General features: G+C 52.9%; 5 protein-coding genes and 1 non-coding gene across 6 annotated transcripts; 4 read left to right on the top strand and 2 right to left on the bottom strand.

Annotated features, from left to right (window-relative positions):
* Window positions 1-66: 66 nt before the first annotated feature.
* On the bottom strand, window positions 67-1,902 carry CAOG_03831 (pirin-like protein). The gene is made up of 5 exons (XM_004363502.2): window positions 1,305-1,902; window positions 701-1,129; window positions 518-598; window positions 351-430; window positions 67-272 (listed from the first exon to the last, which is right to left on the bottom strand). The coding sequence occupies exons 1-5, from the start codon at window positions 1,515-1,517 to the stop codon at window positions 149-151; spliced, it is 927 nt and encodes a 308-aa protein (XP_004363559.1). The 5' UTR covers window positions 1,518-1,902; the 3' UTR covers window positions 67-148.
* Window positions 1,903-4,066: 2,164 nt separating this feature from the next.
* On the top strand, window positions 4,067-7,194 carry CAOG_03830 (hypothetical protein; the record flags this gene model as incomplete). The annotated part of the gene is made up of 2 exons (XM_004363501.2): window positions 4,067-5,192; window positions 5,282-7,194. The coding sequence occupies 2 exons, from the start codon at window positions 4,067-4,069 to the stop codon at window positions 7,192-7,194; spliced, it is 3,039 nt and encodes a 1,012-aa protein (XP_004363558.2).
* Window positions 7,195-7,480: 286 nt separating this feature from the next.
* CAOG_09561 lies at window positions 7,481-7,596 on the top strand. The gene has a single exon (XR_889828.1). It is a non-coding gene; the product is annotated as a 5S ribosomal RNA (ribosomal RNA).
* A 252-nt stretch (window positions 7,597-7,848) lies between these two features.
* CAOG_03829 (hypothetical protein) lies at window positions 7,849-9,927 on the top strand. Its single transcript, XM_004363500.2, has 2 exons — window positions 7,849-8,543; window positions 8,648-9,927. The coding sequence occupies exons 1-2, from the start codon at window positions 7,905-7,907 to the stop codon at window positions 9,860-9,862; spliced, it is 1,854 nt and encodes a 617-aa protein (XP_004363557.1). The 5' UTR covers window positions 7,849-7,904; the 3' UTR covers window positions 9,863-9,927.
* A 76-nt stretch (window positions 9,928-10,003) lies between these two features.
* On the top strand, window positions 10,004-13,168 carry CAOG_03828 (bleomycin hydrolase). The gene is made up of 6 exons (XM_004363499.2): window positions 10,004-10,353; window positions 10,457-10,725; window positions 11,187-11,734; window positions 11,843-12,309; window positions 12,440-12,582; window positions 12,693-13,168. The coding sequence occupies exons 1-6, from the start codon at window positions 10,039-10,041 to the stop codon at window positions 12,886-12,888; spliced, it is 1,938 nt and encodes a 645-aa protein (XP_004363556.2). The 5' UTR covers window positions 10,004-10,038; the 3' UTR covers window positions 12,889-13,168.
* CAOG_03827 (L-isoaspartyl protein carboxyl methyltransferase) lies at window positions 13,140-14,900 on the bottom strand (the record flags this gene model as incomplete). The annotated part of the gene is made up of 7 exons (XM_004363498.1): window positions 13,140-13,361; window positions 13,460-13,663; window positions 13,744-13,848; window positions 13,926-13,957; window positions 14,070-14,174; window positions 14,311-14,640; window positions 14,885-14,900. The coding sequence occupies 7 exons, from the start codon at window positions 14,898-14,900 to the stop codon at window positions 13,188-13,190; spliced, it is 966 nt and encodes a 321-aa protein (XP_004363555.1). The 3' UTR covers window positions 13,140-13,187.
* Between the last annotated feature and the right edge of the window lie 89 nt (window positions 14,901-14,989).

Below are 14,989 nucleotides of genomic sequence, written 5' to 3'. Positions count from 1 at the left end.
GCCAACCTCAACTGCAACAATCGAAGTGGGACCAAAACCATTGTTGCTTTGAAGGTGGAGCAATTGTCTTTGATACGAATATGAATTTTAATCAGACAAACAAAAGCGGTACAACGAGCTGTTCAACGAGAAAGCGAAAAAAAGAGTTTCAGTAGTCATCTTCGCCGAGGCCGTATTGAGTGCGGCCGGCCTCAGAGTACCAGCCGGCAGCGCGCTCAAACCCGTTCTTGCGCTCTTGATAGTCTCGGATGGTTTGCATGATTTCCTCGCGCCTGTTGTGCAAAAGTAAAGAGCAAAAGTGAGCAACTTCCTTCTGATGCAAGCTTAGCGAACAACTGTTCGAAACGTACGTGTTCATCACGAATGGGCCGTGCTGCACGATGGGCTCGTTGAGTGGCTTGCCTGCAATGAGAACAAAATGGGCCGGCTCCTGTGAGAGAGAAGGGGAGATCAAACCGAATGGTAAGTTTAGCGCAAAACTGAAAGCCTGATCAACAGCAACAACCGCCTTCCTTACGTCTTTCGTTGAGAAGGTGACTCCGTCTGCCGACTCGTCGTTGTCGAGCAATACCGTGTGGAAGGGCTTCTCCTCACCAGCCTGTAAATTCCAATCACGCAAATCAAAAAAGTAAGATGTCGTCGTCGTTGACGGCAAACACATCCCCGCTCCCACTGTCATACCCCCAGTCACAACGCTTACACTATCGGCGGGGCCAAAGTACGCCTTGCCCGAGATGGTGAAGGCAAAGCCATTCCAGCCTTTTGGAATGGCTTGGTTGAAGGACGAGTTGGGATCAAGCTTAAAGTCGAGGTACATGGTCGGTGTGCGCGTATACACGGCGCTGTCAATGTCCATGGACGAGCCCGCAATGACAGTCACCGTCACGCCGTCCTTGGTGGCGACCGGAATGTCCTTTTTGAGGAGCTCTTGGTAGTTTGGCTCAATCATCTTGTCTTTGCGAGCCAGGTTGACCCACAGTTGCAAGCCCACAGACTTGGTCAGCGGCACTTCACTGTGGACAATGCCTCGACCAGCCGTCATCCACTGCAAGTCGCCAGCGTTCAGGACGCCCTTGTGGCCGGCGAAATCCTCGTGTGCGAACTTGCCTTCGAGCAGATACGAGACGGTCTGAGGTCCAGAGTTTCCGCATCCATCAAAAGAGCAAAAGATCAAATGAGTGGTGAGCTTCTTTGTTTTGGTTTTCCAAGTGGATCAACAAACCGCATCTCAGACTTGGCACGGAGAATTCTTTTTTGGAGCGGATCGCGACAACAAAAAAACCACACAACGGTTGCGCGCTTACCTCAAAGCCGCGGTGGGGATGGTCTGGGAAGCCTGCTGGAGGAACGCCCGTAAAGTAGTCCAGCATGAGGAACGGATCGAGGCGGCCGAGCTCGGGGCGGCCAATCGAGCGACGCACGCGCGCGCCAACGCCTTCGCCTTGCTCAACGCCGAGGATGCTCTTGACGACGCGGCGCGAGAGGAACTTGATAGGAGTGGAAAGAGCAGCAGACATGCTTGGTGGCTCTATTGCTGGAAGTTGAGAGGAGGAGGAGCTGGCCGTGTTTGATGACTGAGGCAAGATGGATGATGGTCGCGCAATGCCAAGTAGAACAGCGAGGATCAGGATGATGATGGCGGCTGTTTGAACGAGAGGCAAGGACGCGGTGCTTTTGCTACTACTACTACTACTGCTGGTGCTGGTAGTGCTGGTGGTAGTGGTTGCGGGTGTCGCTGCTGCTGCAGAGTCGGGTTGCTTGTTGGCGGAGGATATTTTTGTTGCAATGCGAACGTTGCTTCTTTTTTTCGGCAAACCTTCTCTCTCTCTCAGACAATGAGATTAGCAAACTGAAGGATGAAGAAGAAAAAGGAAGAGTGAAAGCAAAACAAGCCACAAAAATTGAAGAGTGAAGTGCGTTGACAAATTTTGAAAAGAGCCGTTTTTATACCAATCGCGGAAGAAAAAAAGCTGTCGCAAACAAAATTGCTGAGAATGACGCGAGCCGAGAGATTTCGCAAACCACGGATCAAAAGCGAAACGGAAGCTTGGACGAGCTGCTTCTCGTTGATTCGATCGAGCTCTGTTGACTCTATGAGCCAGGATTCAAGAGCGACCCCGACGTGGACTGGACGAAAAGCGGAAAGGGAATGGGTGTTGGGCGTTTTGTCTGTTTTCCGTTTGGCTCGTTGTTTGTTCTTCTGCAAGAGTCGCTCATCTTCCATCAAAACCCATATTACTATACTCTAGTATGAATGAGCATTCGCTGCTTGACACAGCGCTGGCTGCGTGAATGATGCTAGTTGGAGAACGACGAAACAGCGGCAACCGCTTTTTTTCGTTTTCATTTTTGGTTGGTTTGTTCTTCTACTGTAGTCGCTCTTACTCCATAAAGCCCCATACTACTGCACAATAGTACAAACGAGCATCTCGCTGCTTGACTGCATGACGTTTTCCAAAGGCTCACGTTGCTGAACCAAACTAATCCTGAAGCGATTTTTGGGTCCTTCAATTTGGTGTCCAAACCGCCTCTTTTGATCTTCCGATGTGGCAACAAAGTTCACACACTGCTTCGTGAAGAATCCCCCACCAGCCTTTACCCCCGAAACCCCTCGCCCCACGTGAAAACATAAAGTGCAGTCACAAGGCACCAGTGGCTGTTGTCAGGAATGGTGCCCTTTGGTCGAAGCGCTGCGCGCGGCTGTGTCGGTTGACTCAATTGAGTCCCCTTTTCGATTGTTGTTTTTGTTCTGCTTGTTCGGTTTTGATTGTTGTTGTTTTTGTTGTTTTGAGGTTTTGAGTTGGTTTTTCGGCTTTGCGGATTCCATTCAACTTTAGCCACTTGCACCTCTCCGAACTGGCTTGGAGCGAACAAGTATTTTGGACGACATGTTGTAAGCTTGAACTGGCTGTTCGCATCAGTGAGCTGTTGTGTGGATGCTGTTCCTTGTGACATTGGCGATCGGATTCGTGCGCAAAGTGGATCATAATCGGTCGTGATCAGAAAAGGAATCGAGTTCAGAAACCAGTCCCCAAATTACAAAACAACACGAAAAAGCTACTTTGCTTTGCGAATTTTTGGTAACAAACAAAAAAGCAGAATTCCTTGAAAAAAAACAAACTGTTGGTCATCCGTCTTTATTTTGATCGAGCGCAGTCGCAGTAGCACAGCACATCGAGGCACAGGCAAAGGGGGGTTGGGGGTTGAGGCGGGGTTGGCAACTCTACACCGCACGCTCCCGACTCTCCCCGAACTCACTCACTCATTGTGTTAGGAAGTGCCTTGTGAGAATTTTCTTATCCTTATTTGAGCTGATCTGCGGGTTTTTCTTACTTGACTCCAGCTATCAGTTTCCGTTCAAACACGTTTCTCCCTCAACCTCATTAGCTCTTTGGGGAATTGTGACGTTGTGGGTGTGTGGCTGGGCCTTTTCTTTTTGTCTTTCACGGTCGCTCTTCTTCTGCGCTGGCTCTTCGCTTTGTATCTCTGCCACAAAGCCTTGGACAACGAATTTTCCATGAATCGACTTTCGCCGTTGAGTCGGTTTTTTTTTTTTTTTTTTTTTTTTTTTTTTTTTGATTCTGTCCGTGATTTTTTTTTTTTGTAATTTTTTTTTTTATTCCTGTTCGATTTGATAAGCAACTGCAAGAGAGAGTAATGACACCGTCGATAAGGGCAACGGGTGGGGGGTGCACTGGAGTACCCAGAGTGCGAGAATGGCTGGAAGACTGGTCGGATGGATGTGTAGATGTATGGATGTACGGAAGTACCTGATCTGGTTGTTTTGCCTTTGTTTGTATTGATTTTTGAGCTCACAACCGTTTTTGTAGTTCAGTAATTTTTTTTTGTTGTTGTTGTTGTTGTATTGCAGTCATCAAATTAAATTCTGTGCATTAGACAAAACCGCCGGCCGGGTATTTCTGAGGTAGGGCCCCGCTTTGAACGGGTGGTGATGTGATGTTTGTGCTTGACACCGCAATTGACACCCTCACCTCGCAATAACTCTCCGTTTGTGGTTTGAATTTTGTTTGCACGTGAAGATTACCACACCCCCAAATTGAAACCAATGGCTTGTCGGCCTTTGCTATTGCTGGCCGTATTGGCCTGCATTTTTACCGTGCCCGCTGCCGCGCAATGCAGCAACACTGGTGCCGTGGCAAATGTTGCTGCCATCCAGACTTTGCTCAACAATGCAGCCATGACCACCATCTGTCTTCCCGCACAAACCTACGCCTTCGGCTCTTCCGGTACCCCGTTGACGATCACTCGCAACGTGAATATTGTGGGCACAAACACAATCTTCACGATTGGCTCCAACGCGGCTCGGTTTTTCACCATATCAGCCAACCTCGCACTGGTCAACATTACCGGCCTGACCCTCGATGCAACAGGCTCTTCATACACAAGTCAAGGCCGGTGCATTTCCGTTGCCGCTAACACCCGTTTAGTTCTAGGGAACACCAAGTTCATCGGTGCAGCGTCGCTTCAAGGCGCGCTATATCTGACATCAGGTTCCAGTGCCGAGGGTACCGGCCTTTCGTTCTCTGCCTGTGGATACTCTTCGGGACTTTTCGGCTCTACTTCATACGGCAGCGCAGTGTATTTGGAAGGGTCGACAACATTCACTTGTACTGGCTGCACGTTCAAGGACAGTGTGAATGGATACAATGTTTACGGCGGTGCATTTTATCTGGCAACCAAGTCGTACGTTCGGATCTATGATTCAACATTCAGCACCAATGCCGCAGGCTACGCTGGTGGAGTCGCCGACGTGGAGAACAACTCTGTGTTTGAGGTTTTCAACTCGAACTTTACTGGAAACTTTGCGGATACAGACAGCAGCGGCGGTGGCGTGGTTTACGCAAAGGATGGCACCAGCGTTTGGTTCCAAGGTTGTAACTTCATGAGCAACTCTGCCAAGGGTCAATCAGGAGGCGTTATTTTTGCTGGCGCGACGGCAAACATTACCTTGCTTCAATCCACATTCACCACCAACACGGCGAGCTCATATGGTGCAATCGTCTACACTGGGACGCAACCTTCCATTAACATCATCGGATCGACATTCTCCTCCAACTCGGCGACAATTGGTGGAATTGTCTACACTGGTGGCACAGCCTCCATTACGATCAGCGGATCAACATTCACCTCCAACTCGGCGACTTCTTCAAATGGCGGTGTAGTGTACACCGGTGCTTCTCCTTCCATTACTTGCTTCAATCCACATTCACCTCCAACACGGCCAGCTCAAACGGCGGAATCGTCTACACTGGTAACACAGCCACCATTACGATCAGCGGATCGACCTTCACCGCCAACAAAGCGACGAGTGCCGACGCTGGCGTTCTGTACGTCGGAAACGGCGCCGGCATCATCATTGACAATTCAACGTTTACCTCGAATACGGCGTACACAGACGCTGGTGTGATTCGCACCGGAACCACGTCCCAAGTCACCATCACATCCAGCACCTTTTCCCAAAACTCGGCTTCGGGCGCTGGTGGTGTGTTCTTGCTGGAAGGCGCAAGCTCCGCGGTTGTTGCGTCCGACACCTTGTTTTACAGCAACCAAGCCATCAGCGGTGGAGTTTTGGATATGATTTCAAGCAACACTCTGCGCGCATCCTTCTTCCGCTGCAACTTTACGGCAAACCTGCTCTCGTCTGCGTCCGGTACTGGCGGCACAGTGTTCCGCGTTCGTAACAACCAGATTGTTGTCGTGGATACAACCTTGACCGGCAACGTTCGCGCATCGACCACGAACAATGTTGGCATGATTCAGGTGGATTCAACTGGAAGAGTCGGTGTCGTCAACTCGCAGCTGTCGGGCAACAGTGGCACCAAGCAATTTGATGCTCTTTTGGCGTCAGCTACCCTGCTGACCTTGGGCGCGAACATTACTCCATCCGGCACGACAATGATTAACGAGCCAAATCTTGCCGCGTATTGCATCGATTGCAAGGCGATCGCTCCTTTCCTCTGCACTGCTGTTCCAGCTTGCGCCTTTGTGTCCTCGTCGCGAGTTATGACACCGACATCCTTGTTGTCTTCGGCAACGCCTTCTTCTGCCACTCCATCGTCTGCTACGCCATCAGTGACGCCTTCGTCTGCCACTCCTTCGTCCGCCACTCCATCTGTGACGCCTTCGTCCGCCACTCCATCTGTGACGCCTTCGTCCGCCACTCCATCTGTGACGCCTTCGTCCGCCACGCCGTCGGTGACGCCTTCGTCTGCCACTCCGCTGTCCGTCACACCGTCTTCTGACACTCCATTGGTCGAGTCATCCTCCGCGATTCCCGCTTCGGTCACGCCGTCCTCGGACACCCCCTCGCTCACACCGTCCTCTCACACTCCCCCTGTGGTCGAGTCGTCGGCTACGCCTTTGTCATCCGATACACCAGTGTCTTCCCATACGCCAGTGCCATCCGATACACCCCTGTCCTCTGCGACACCTTTGTCATCCGATACACCTCTGTCTTCTGCGACACCACCCCTGTCCTCTGCGACACCAGATTCGAGCGAGACGAGCTTGCCTGAGGCCTCGAGCGCCACCCCTTCGTCCCATTCCGTGCTTCATTCTCAGACTCCCGTATCGTCCACCCGCGTGGCTACATACACGGGCGTCGGGCCCAACAGCCAAGGAGCATCGTCCAACAACACTGCCATCATTGGCGCGGTTGCGGCTGGCGTGGTGCTGCTCGTGCTGCTGTGCCTGTTCCTGGTTGTGCATCGCCGTCGTCGCCAAACCAAGTCAAAGCGCAAGTCACCCTCGAGCGATATCGAGCTCTCCCATCAGTTTGAGATTCACGGCAATCCGCTTGCGTATGCCACCCATACAAGCGACGCAGCGGGCGCGGATGGCAATGAGCTGTACAACAATCCGTTGTTTGCCAACCCGGTGTACGACGACCTGTCGGCCACCGCAGCCACGAAAACGTACGACGAGCTGATCGGCACGGAATCGACCTACGACACATTGGCCGGGGCCTCGACGTACGATAGCTTGCACGCCCCTGCATACGACAAGGAGCAGGAGGCCTTGTATGGCAATGTCGATGCTCCAGCAGCAGACGTTGGCCAAGCAGACTCTGGCCAAACCAACTATGCCAGCATCGTGCAGCGCGGCTCGCAACAGCTCGATCCCGTCCCGTCTGGTTCGGATGGAGGTTCGCAATCCAACTCGACTCTTCATTGATGGTGAAGATTGTGCGTGTTTTAGTGCTCACCCTGTAGATATCCAACTGCGATTGCCTCTGTGCATTGGCGATTGACCGTCTCTTGTTTTTTTCGTTTGTCTGTCTGTCGTTGTTCTCTCTTGTGTATACTGTAATTCACGTTGTTACTTTATTTTAAACAGACTTTTTTGTGTGTGATTGTTGAGTGACAGCTTCTTTGCATTGCAAGAGTAGCGGGGAATTGCAGGAGAGGAGCAGTGGATGGAATTGCACTTGTTGATTTTACCCAACCTCTGTCTTGCAGTTACGGCCATATCTGGTGGAATGCACCGCATCCCGTTCCGCTCTGCGAAGTTAAACCACCATGAGAGTAGTTAGTACTGCGGTGGGAGACCACGCGGGAATACTGCTTGTTGTAACTCCTTTCTTTTTGTTCCTGCCCGCTTTTTTTTTTTTTTTTTGGTTTGTTTGTTTGTTTGTTTGTTCTTTCTTGCATTCAAGGTTGAAGCAATTTCGCACTATGAATCCATCCAGCCAATGTATTGTAGATAGTCTAGCTCCGCCGCTTCACGCAGTTGCTTCGGTTCCATCTTCTGGCTAGCTTGTCGTTCTTGTCGCCGTTGTTCAGAATTCCATCTCATGTACTCAGTTTCTGCTTTTCCCTCACTTTTCGTTTTCATTCTTTTTATTTCTTTTCTTTTTCCCCTTGGTTTCTCAGATCCCAAATCAAATGGCAAAGGCAAAGAAGGAAACAGCTCCCACCAAGGCGAGCACGCCCATCCAGAAGCCCGCCACCGCTACCGCCACCGCCACCGCCATCGTCGCGCCATCTGCAAGCAAACCCGTCACTCCATCGTCTTCTGCTGCCGCGTCCGCCAAGCCAAAGAGCAACGGCAGCAGCACCGCGACGGATTCGAGCAAGCCAGCCGTCCATGTGGCGCCAGTCAATCCCAAGCCAAAGCAAGCCACTGCGACCACGACTGCCGCTGCAACAACGACCAAGCCAGTCACAGCCAAGCCCGATGCTGCTCAGCCGACCACTGCCAAGGCAGCTGGCCCGACTGATGCCCTCGCAAAGATGTTCAAGGTGACAAGCGTGGCCGTCCCAATCGTGCCCATGGGCATGCCCGTCCCCACTCCAAAGCAACCAGCGAAGGCTGCTGCCAACGCATCTGCTGCCACCACTACTGTTGCTGCTGCTGCTGCTACGGCGAACGGTGCGGCTCCAGCGCAGACCGAGACGAGCGCCCTTTCCAAGAAGCAGGCCAAGAAGGCGGCTGCTGCTGCCAAAGCCATCCAATCCGCAGGTGCAAACGCCGTCCAACCTGCTCCACAACTCATGGCGAGTGTCGCTGCTGCTTTCAAGAAGGTGTGTGTCCCTGCTCGATTCCTTACAGTGACAGTTTCCGCCTCTCACGCACTCGTTGAATTTTGCTTGCTTGTTGGATTGCTCACCCCTTTCCCACGAGATAGGTCACCCAAAAGGCGATCGCACAGAAAAAGAAGGAGACCCAGTCTGCAGGCAACAAGTTCCGTGCCCGCAAGCCCAATCAGGCCGCAATCGCGCGTGAGGAGGGCAAGACTGGCTTGGCTGCTGCCGTCGTCCGCAGCAAGCGCAGCGCATCCGAGGCTGATGAAGGGCAAAGCGGGTCTGGCAAGGCGACCAAGAAGGCGCGACGAGCCGACGGGGACGAGGATTCGGAGGTCGATGGTGGCTCTGAAGCTGAGGAAGATGGCGATGATCAGGACGACGACGACGAGGCGGAACGAAACGACCCTCAACGTGCCGAACGCACGCTGTTCTTTGGCAACGTGGATGTGAACGTGACAGACAAGGTGCTGCGACGATTGTGCGCGCCGTTTGGTGTTGTCGTGTCCGTCCGCTTCCGCTCGGTCGCCTTCATCAGCCCCAAGCTCGATCGCAAGGTTGCTTTTGCTCGCGGCAAGCTGCACCCAGAGCGCCACGTCATGAACGCGTATGTTGTCATGCGCGAAGCCGCTGTTGCACGGCGGGCTGCCCTCGCTCTGAACGGCACTGTTCTGGAAGGCAAGCACTTGCGTGTCGACATTGCCAGCAACTCGAACAAGCCACACGACCACCGAAAGTCTGTTTTTGTCGGCAACCTGCCCATGAACGCCGAGGAAGAGGCTCTGTGGGAGGCGTTCGGCAAGTGCGGCGACATTGCCACCGTCCGCCTTGTGCGCGACGCCGAAACGAACGTCGGTAAGGGCTTTGGCTTTGTCTCGTTCAAGGATGCCGCCAGCATTGACCTGGCCGTGCGTCTGCACGAGATTGCCGAAATTGGCGGCCGCAAGCTGCGTGTCACCCGCGCTGGCAGCGAGGCGGTCATGAAGAAGAAGAAGGAAGAGAACGTTGCTCGTCAAGCCGAGGATGCGCGACGAAAGCAGATTGCTATTGCTCGCAAGGCTGCGGCCAAGGGCTCCAAGTCGGCCAAGCTTCGTCTGTCCAAGGTGCTCGAGACACAAGGAACACTCCGTTCGCGCTCAAACGGCGCGCCGGGTGCCGCCTCCGCAGGCCAATCCGGCGGCGCTCGAGCTGGCGGTGAGCGCTACTTCCAAGGCGCTGTCGCTGTTCCAGGATCCGTCCCCAAGACCCTTCTTTCCAAGGCCCAGCAACAGCAACGAAGACTCAAGAAGGTCCGCACCAAGACGCTCACCAAGAAGTGATTATGTTTTGTTGCGCAATGGTGTTGTTGGTCGTTTTTTTCAATTACAAAAGTTCTACCCTGCGATTCATCGATTGTGTTTTTGTTTGTTTGTTTGTTTGTTGTCATCTCTGAGAATTTTTGTGGGCCACTCTCTTTTTGACCGACACCACAAACACCAACCGGTAAACAAAACCAATGTCATCGGAAGAGATTGAGCGAGTGCGCGCTGAGGCTCGCGCTGCCGAGGCTGCGCTGCTGAAGGCCATGTCTGAAGGCGGCGGCATGTCGTTTGGCTTCAATTCTCCTGCCGCGCGTGCCACGGTCGCCCCGGCTGCTGCGAGCAAGGCGACGACGAGCGAGGTTGACAACGGATCGACTTTCTACAACTCGCCCAAGCTGAGCTTTGTGGGCGGTCCTCCTCCCTCTGCTGCTGCTGCTGCTGCTGCTGCTTCGTCTGACGGCGCTGCTTCGGATGGTCGCAAGTCGCTCTCAAAGTCGGGTATTCTGATGGTAAGGATCACTGAGCCTGAGCCAGCGATTCTATGCAAGGAGTATTTGAAAAAAAAAAACGATACTCAACTTTGATCATCATCGTCATCTAACACACAAACAGCTCGACAGCGATGACGAAGACGAAGACGAAGACGAAGACGAGGAGGAAGACGAAGAAGAAGGCGAGGAGAAAGCCGAGGACGACAAAGACCAGGGCAAGGAAGACGACCAAACGGATGACGACGACGACGACGAGGCCAGCACGACCAAGGACGAAGCGCCCGCGAGTCAGACCAAGAAGAAGCAGGAAGCCGAGAACGACGATGCTGATGAACCTGCTGCTGCTGCTGCTGCTGCTGAGGCGGATCAGGAAGAGGATGATGGCGCTCGGTAAGTTGCCCCAGTAACAAGGGCAAGAATAAGGGCGAATCTCTTGTGGTTTTGGTTGATTTGGGTACCCTGCTTGTTCCACGTTGGGTGGGACGGGCGATCGAGTGAAGCGCAACTGCTACGAAAGCAGAGGACGAGGGAAGATGGACGAAAGCGGACGGACGGACGCGGGGAACGAATGAGATTCAAAATCCGAAAAGGACCTAAACAACAACAACAGAACCAAAACAAATCCCAAAAAAAAAAAAAAAAAAAAAAAATCTGAATCTAACAATTTCAACATCACAACCAACCAAAGCACTATGGAAGGTTTGAGATGGGAAGGCGGGGGATGGGGGAATCCAGCGACCTCGTTCCGGTGGGATGCGAACGACTTGAAACTCACCTCTGGAACCATCCCCGTCCCTGGAACTGCAATCATATCGCTCAATCTCTTTGAAATTTTTTGGACTCGTTTTCAGAAACACCACCGTCATGGCGGACCAGCTCGAGGACTTGTACACACAGTTTGCATCGCGCACGCAGTACCGCCTGGCGCAGAACGCGGTCGTGTCGCACAGCATCCGCGACGTTGCGCTCAACCACTCGGTGGTGCAGGCGAACGACTTTGCCTTCTCGGTCAACGTCCACGTCTCGGCAGGCGTGACCCACCAGCATGCCTCGGGTCGCTGCTGGCTGTTTGCCGCGCTGAACATGCTCCGGCTTGGCACCATCAAGAAGCTGGGGGTGAGCGACTTTGAGTTTAGCCAAAACCACCTCTTCTTCTGGGACAAGTTTGAGCGCTCAAACTACTTCCTCGAGGCCATCATCAACACTGCCAAGCTCCCTGTCACTGACCGCGAGGTTGCATTCCTGCTCGACCAGCCCCTTTCCGACGGCGGCCAGTGGAACATGGTTGCCGCCTTGATCAAAAAGCACGGCCTCGTGCCAAAGAGCGCCATGCCCGAGACGTACAGCTCGAAGCACTCTCGCGACATGAACTCGCATCTGAACGCTCGTCTTCGTGAAGGTAGGTGAACTGTCGGGCGGTGGTCTCGGTTTTTGTTTTTTGTTTGTTTGTTTGTTTTCTTGTGCTTTCGAAGTCAGAGTAACTCACCAAACTGTTGATGCGCAATAGGCGCCAAGGTGCTCCGCTCGCTAATCATCCGCGGTAGCGACGAAGAGGAGCTGCAAGACGCCAAACACGAGATTCTCTCCACCATTTGGCGCATGTTGAACATTCACCTCGGCACACCTCCCAAGAAGATTGACTGGCAATGGCAGGACAAGGAGCACAAGTTCCACAAGGATGGTGTGCTCACTCCAGTCGAGTTTGGACACAAGTATGCGGGCGCCGACCCGCAAGACTATGTCTGTCTTGTGCACGACCCGCGCAAGACATCGCCCGTCAATCGCACGTACACTGTCAAGCACCTCGGCAATGTGCTTGGCGAGCCACCGGTCAAGTACCTCAATGTCGACATTTCCGTCATCAAGGACTGCGCTCGCAAGGCCCTGGAGGCTGGGGAGCCCGTGTGGTTTGGCTGCGACTTTGGCAAAATGGTCAAGCGTGACCTTGGCCTGTGCGACAAGAACTTGTTCGATGTGAGACCGATGATTGAGCAGGCGCTTTTGGTTCTTGGCTTGTTGCTTGCAGGAGGAATAAGGGTGGCTTGGTTTTTTTTTTCTTCTTCTTCTTCTTCTTCTTCCTCTAACTTGCTGGTGCTCGTTCTAGCTTGATGGCGTTTATGACACCAAGTTTACGCTGTCCAAGGAGGACCGGCTCGTCTACCACGAATCCAAGATGACCCATGCCATGGCCTTCACCGGAGTTGATATTGCAGATGGCAAGACTCGCAAATGGAAGGTCGAGAACAGGTAAGGGCCCGTTGTACTTTTGCCAAGTTTGAGATGGCTGGAAATCTCGAGTCCGTCATACCCACGGCTGCACTTTTTTTGGTCTTTTTACGTTGCTGGGACTTTGGCAGCTGGGGCTCGTCGGACGTTGGAAACAAGGGCTACTGGGCCATGACCGACAGCTGGTTTGACGAGCACGTGTTTGAGATTGCTGCGCGCAAGTCCTTCCTCAGCAAGGAGCTTCAAGCTGCGCTGGCCACCGAGCCCATCGTCCTGCCGCCCTGGGATCCCATGGGTGCCCTGGCCACCGATGAGGCGATGCTCTAACTTGCCACGTTTAGCTAATTATTTTTTTTTTGCTTTGCTGTTTTAAGTTTTTCCATCCCTTGTGCGCAAGAGATCTGGAATCGGCTCACAATCACCCGTCTCTTGCCTATCGAGGCCAGCTGGATTGGTGGTTTGTTTTTGTTTTTTGATGTTGCGCTAGATCTAACTGTTTGTTTTTTCGCTTGAAATTTATTTTTCTCAAATTCGATCAGTGTTTCTCAGGTGTGATTTGCAGAGAGAGATGCGCTGTACACTATTCACAAATTGAATTGAAACTAGAGCAGAAATGGCCAACTTTTTCATGCGTTCTGCAGCTGATGCTCGCGATCGGTCAGCGGGACGTAGATGACACCCATGAGGTGCTGCGTCACGATTGAGCCGTCAGGCAGTTTGTCAACCTGCTCGAGTGATTGTCCGAAGGATTGGCCGACGGGGATGACGAGACGACCGCCGGGTTTCAGTTGATCCACGAGCTGTTGCACAAATTCGAGAGTCAGATTTTTTGGTTTCAAGAGGTTCGGAGGCCTACGGCTTGGTCCACAGGCTCCCAACTACGCAACAGCACACTCACACTTTGCGGGATGGTGGGTGCAGCGGCTCCGACATGAATGGCGTCAAATTGGCTCCCAGAAATGCCGAGTCGACCGTCGCCGACGACAATTTCGATTCTCCCAGCTTCAAGCGCCTCGTTATGGTGGCGCTTGAGGTTGATGAGCGACATGTTGACCAGCTCCGGGATGTGCTCGATGCCGACCACCTTGCCGGCCGGCCCAACCTGCAATTTATTTTGAAGCGCAAGATGTTGGTGTTTGTCGTATATCATTGCGGATTTAGGCTCTCCTACTGTGCACGTACCATATGAGCCATGCAAGCGCAGAGATAGCCACTGCCAGATCCTACATCAAGAACGCGCATGCCTGGGCGAAGGTGACCTTTGAGGAGTTCGAGCACATGTGCGTGCTGAACGACCGAAAGCAAGGAGAAAGGTGAGCATTGTGCAGGAGCAGCCTACAAACAGTTGTCGCCTTCGTTCGTACCATATGCGGTGCGGAGATCGTAGCTCCATGACCTGCGTCGAACAACAACAACAACAAAAGCAATACGACAACGAATCAGCATTGGGATGAACGCCAGCCCCACATTGAGCAGACCAGAACCATCCCTGATACACTCTATATTACCAATGGGTTGTGGAGAGTCTTGGTATGGTTGTGTGAGGGTGAAATCGCCTCGATCAACGGCACGCATGGCGGCTTCGACCTCGGTTGACACGATAATGCCGTTTCCTATCAAAAAACAATGTCCAAACAGCGCCAAAAAAAAAGTGCAAGCATGCTATGAGCTCTTCGATTTTGACATGTCTCAGCTTGTGCGATACGCAACAAACAACGCAACGTTAGCAGTGGCAGTCATCAGTTTTACGCTGGAGAGCATCCACGAGGCCGTCGTTGGTCGTCCCGTGCGATCGCCACGCCATTTTCAGAGATGACTTTGTGCTGCGTGAAGCGGTGTTCTGACTGGAGCAAGCCTTGGCGAGGTCGGCGGACTCGGCGGCGCTGCGGGCGTACTTGCCACTATTGCTGTTGCCAAATCGCAATTGGCGTGGTTGCAGTGCACTTGACGGTGCGATCGAGGACACGAATGCAGCGGCTGTCGATGCAAGCAGCACTATCCGAAGCGGAGTGGCGTTGCGTCGATGACCGTGGAGGGTGGCGTGAAGCACGCTGCTGCTGCTGCTGCTGCTGAGACTGGCTGAGCGGAGGAGAGAATGAGCCAGGTTTGGGAAGGGAAAAAACAAAAAAATGGAGACTGCGCTTTCTGAGCAGTATTCTAAAATGGGGGAGAGCTTTCACGCCTGTTGGCTTTGCACGATTCGGGTGTTGGTTGAGCGAGTGAAGACCAGCAGCACCCTCACCAACGACGTGATCAACACTCGCTCATACAGAAACGCGAATCCAATCAATCTACTATAGCTCTAGGAAAAAGGCAAACGTACCTGATCCAGAGCCCATGACTTTGACACAAGGATTGCCAGTTGTTCAGCCGACCTGAACCAGCTACATTCACTCGTGCAGATCCGGTACTGCAACTCTCAACTACG

This window comes from Capsaspora owczarzaki (assembly GCF_000151315.2).
Source record: "Capsaspora owczarzaki ATCC 30864 unplaced genomic scaffold supercont2.5, whole genome shotgun sequence".
Lineage (NCBI taxonomy): Eukaryota > Filasterea > Ministeriida > Capsasporidae > Capsaspora > Capsaspora owczarzaki.
Note: the sequence above shows the minus strand (reverse complement) of the source record. Positions and strands in the feature narration are given on the sequence as shown.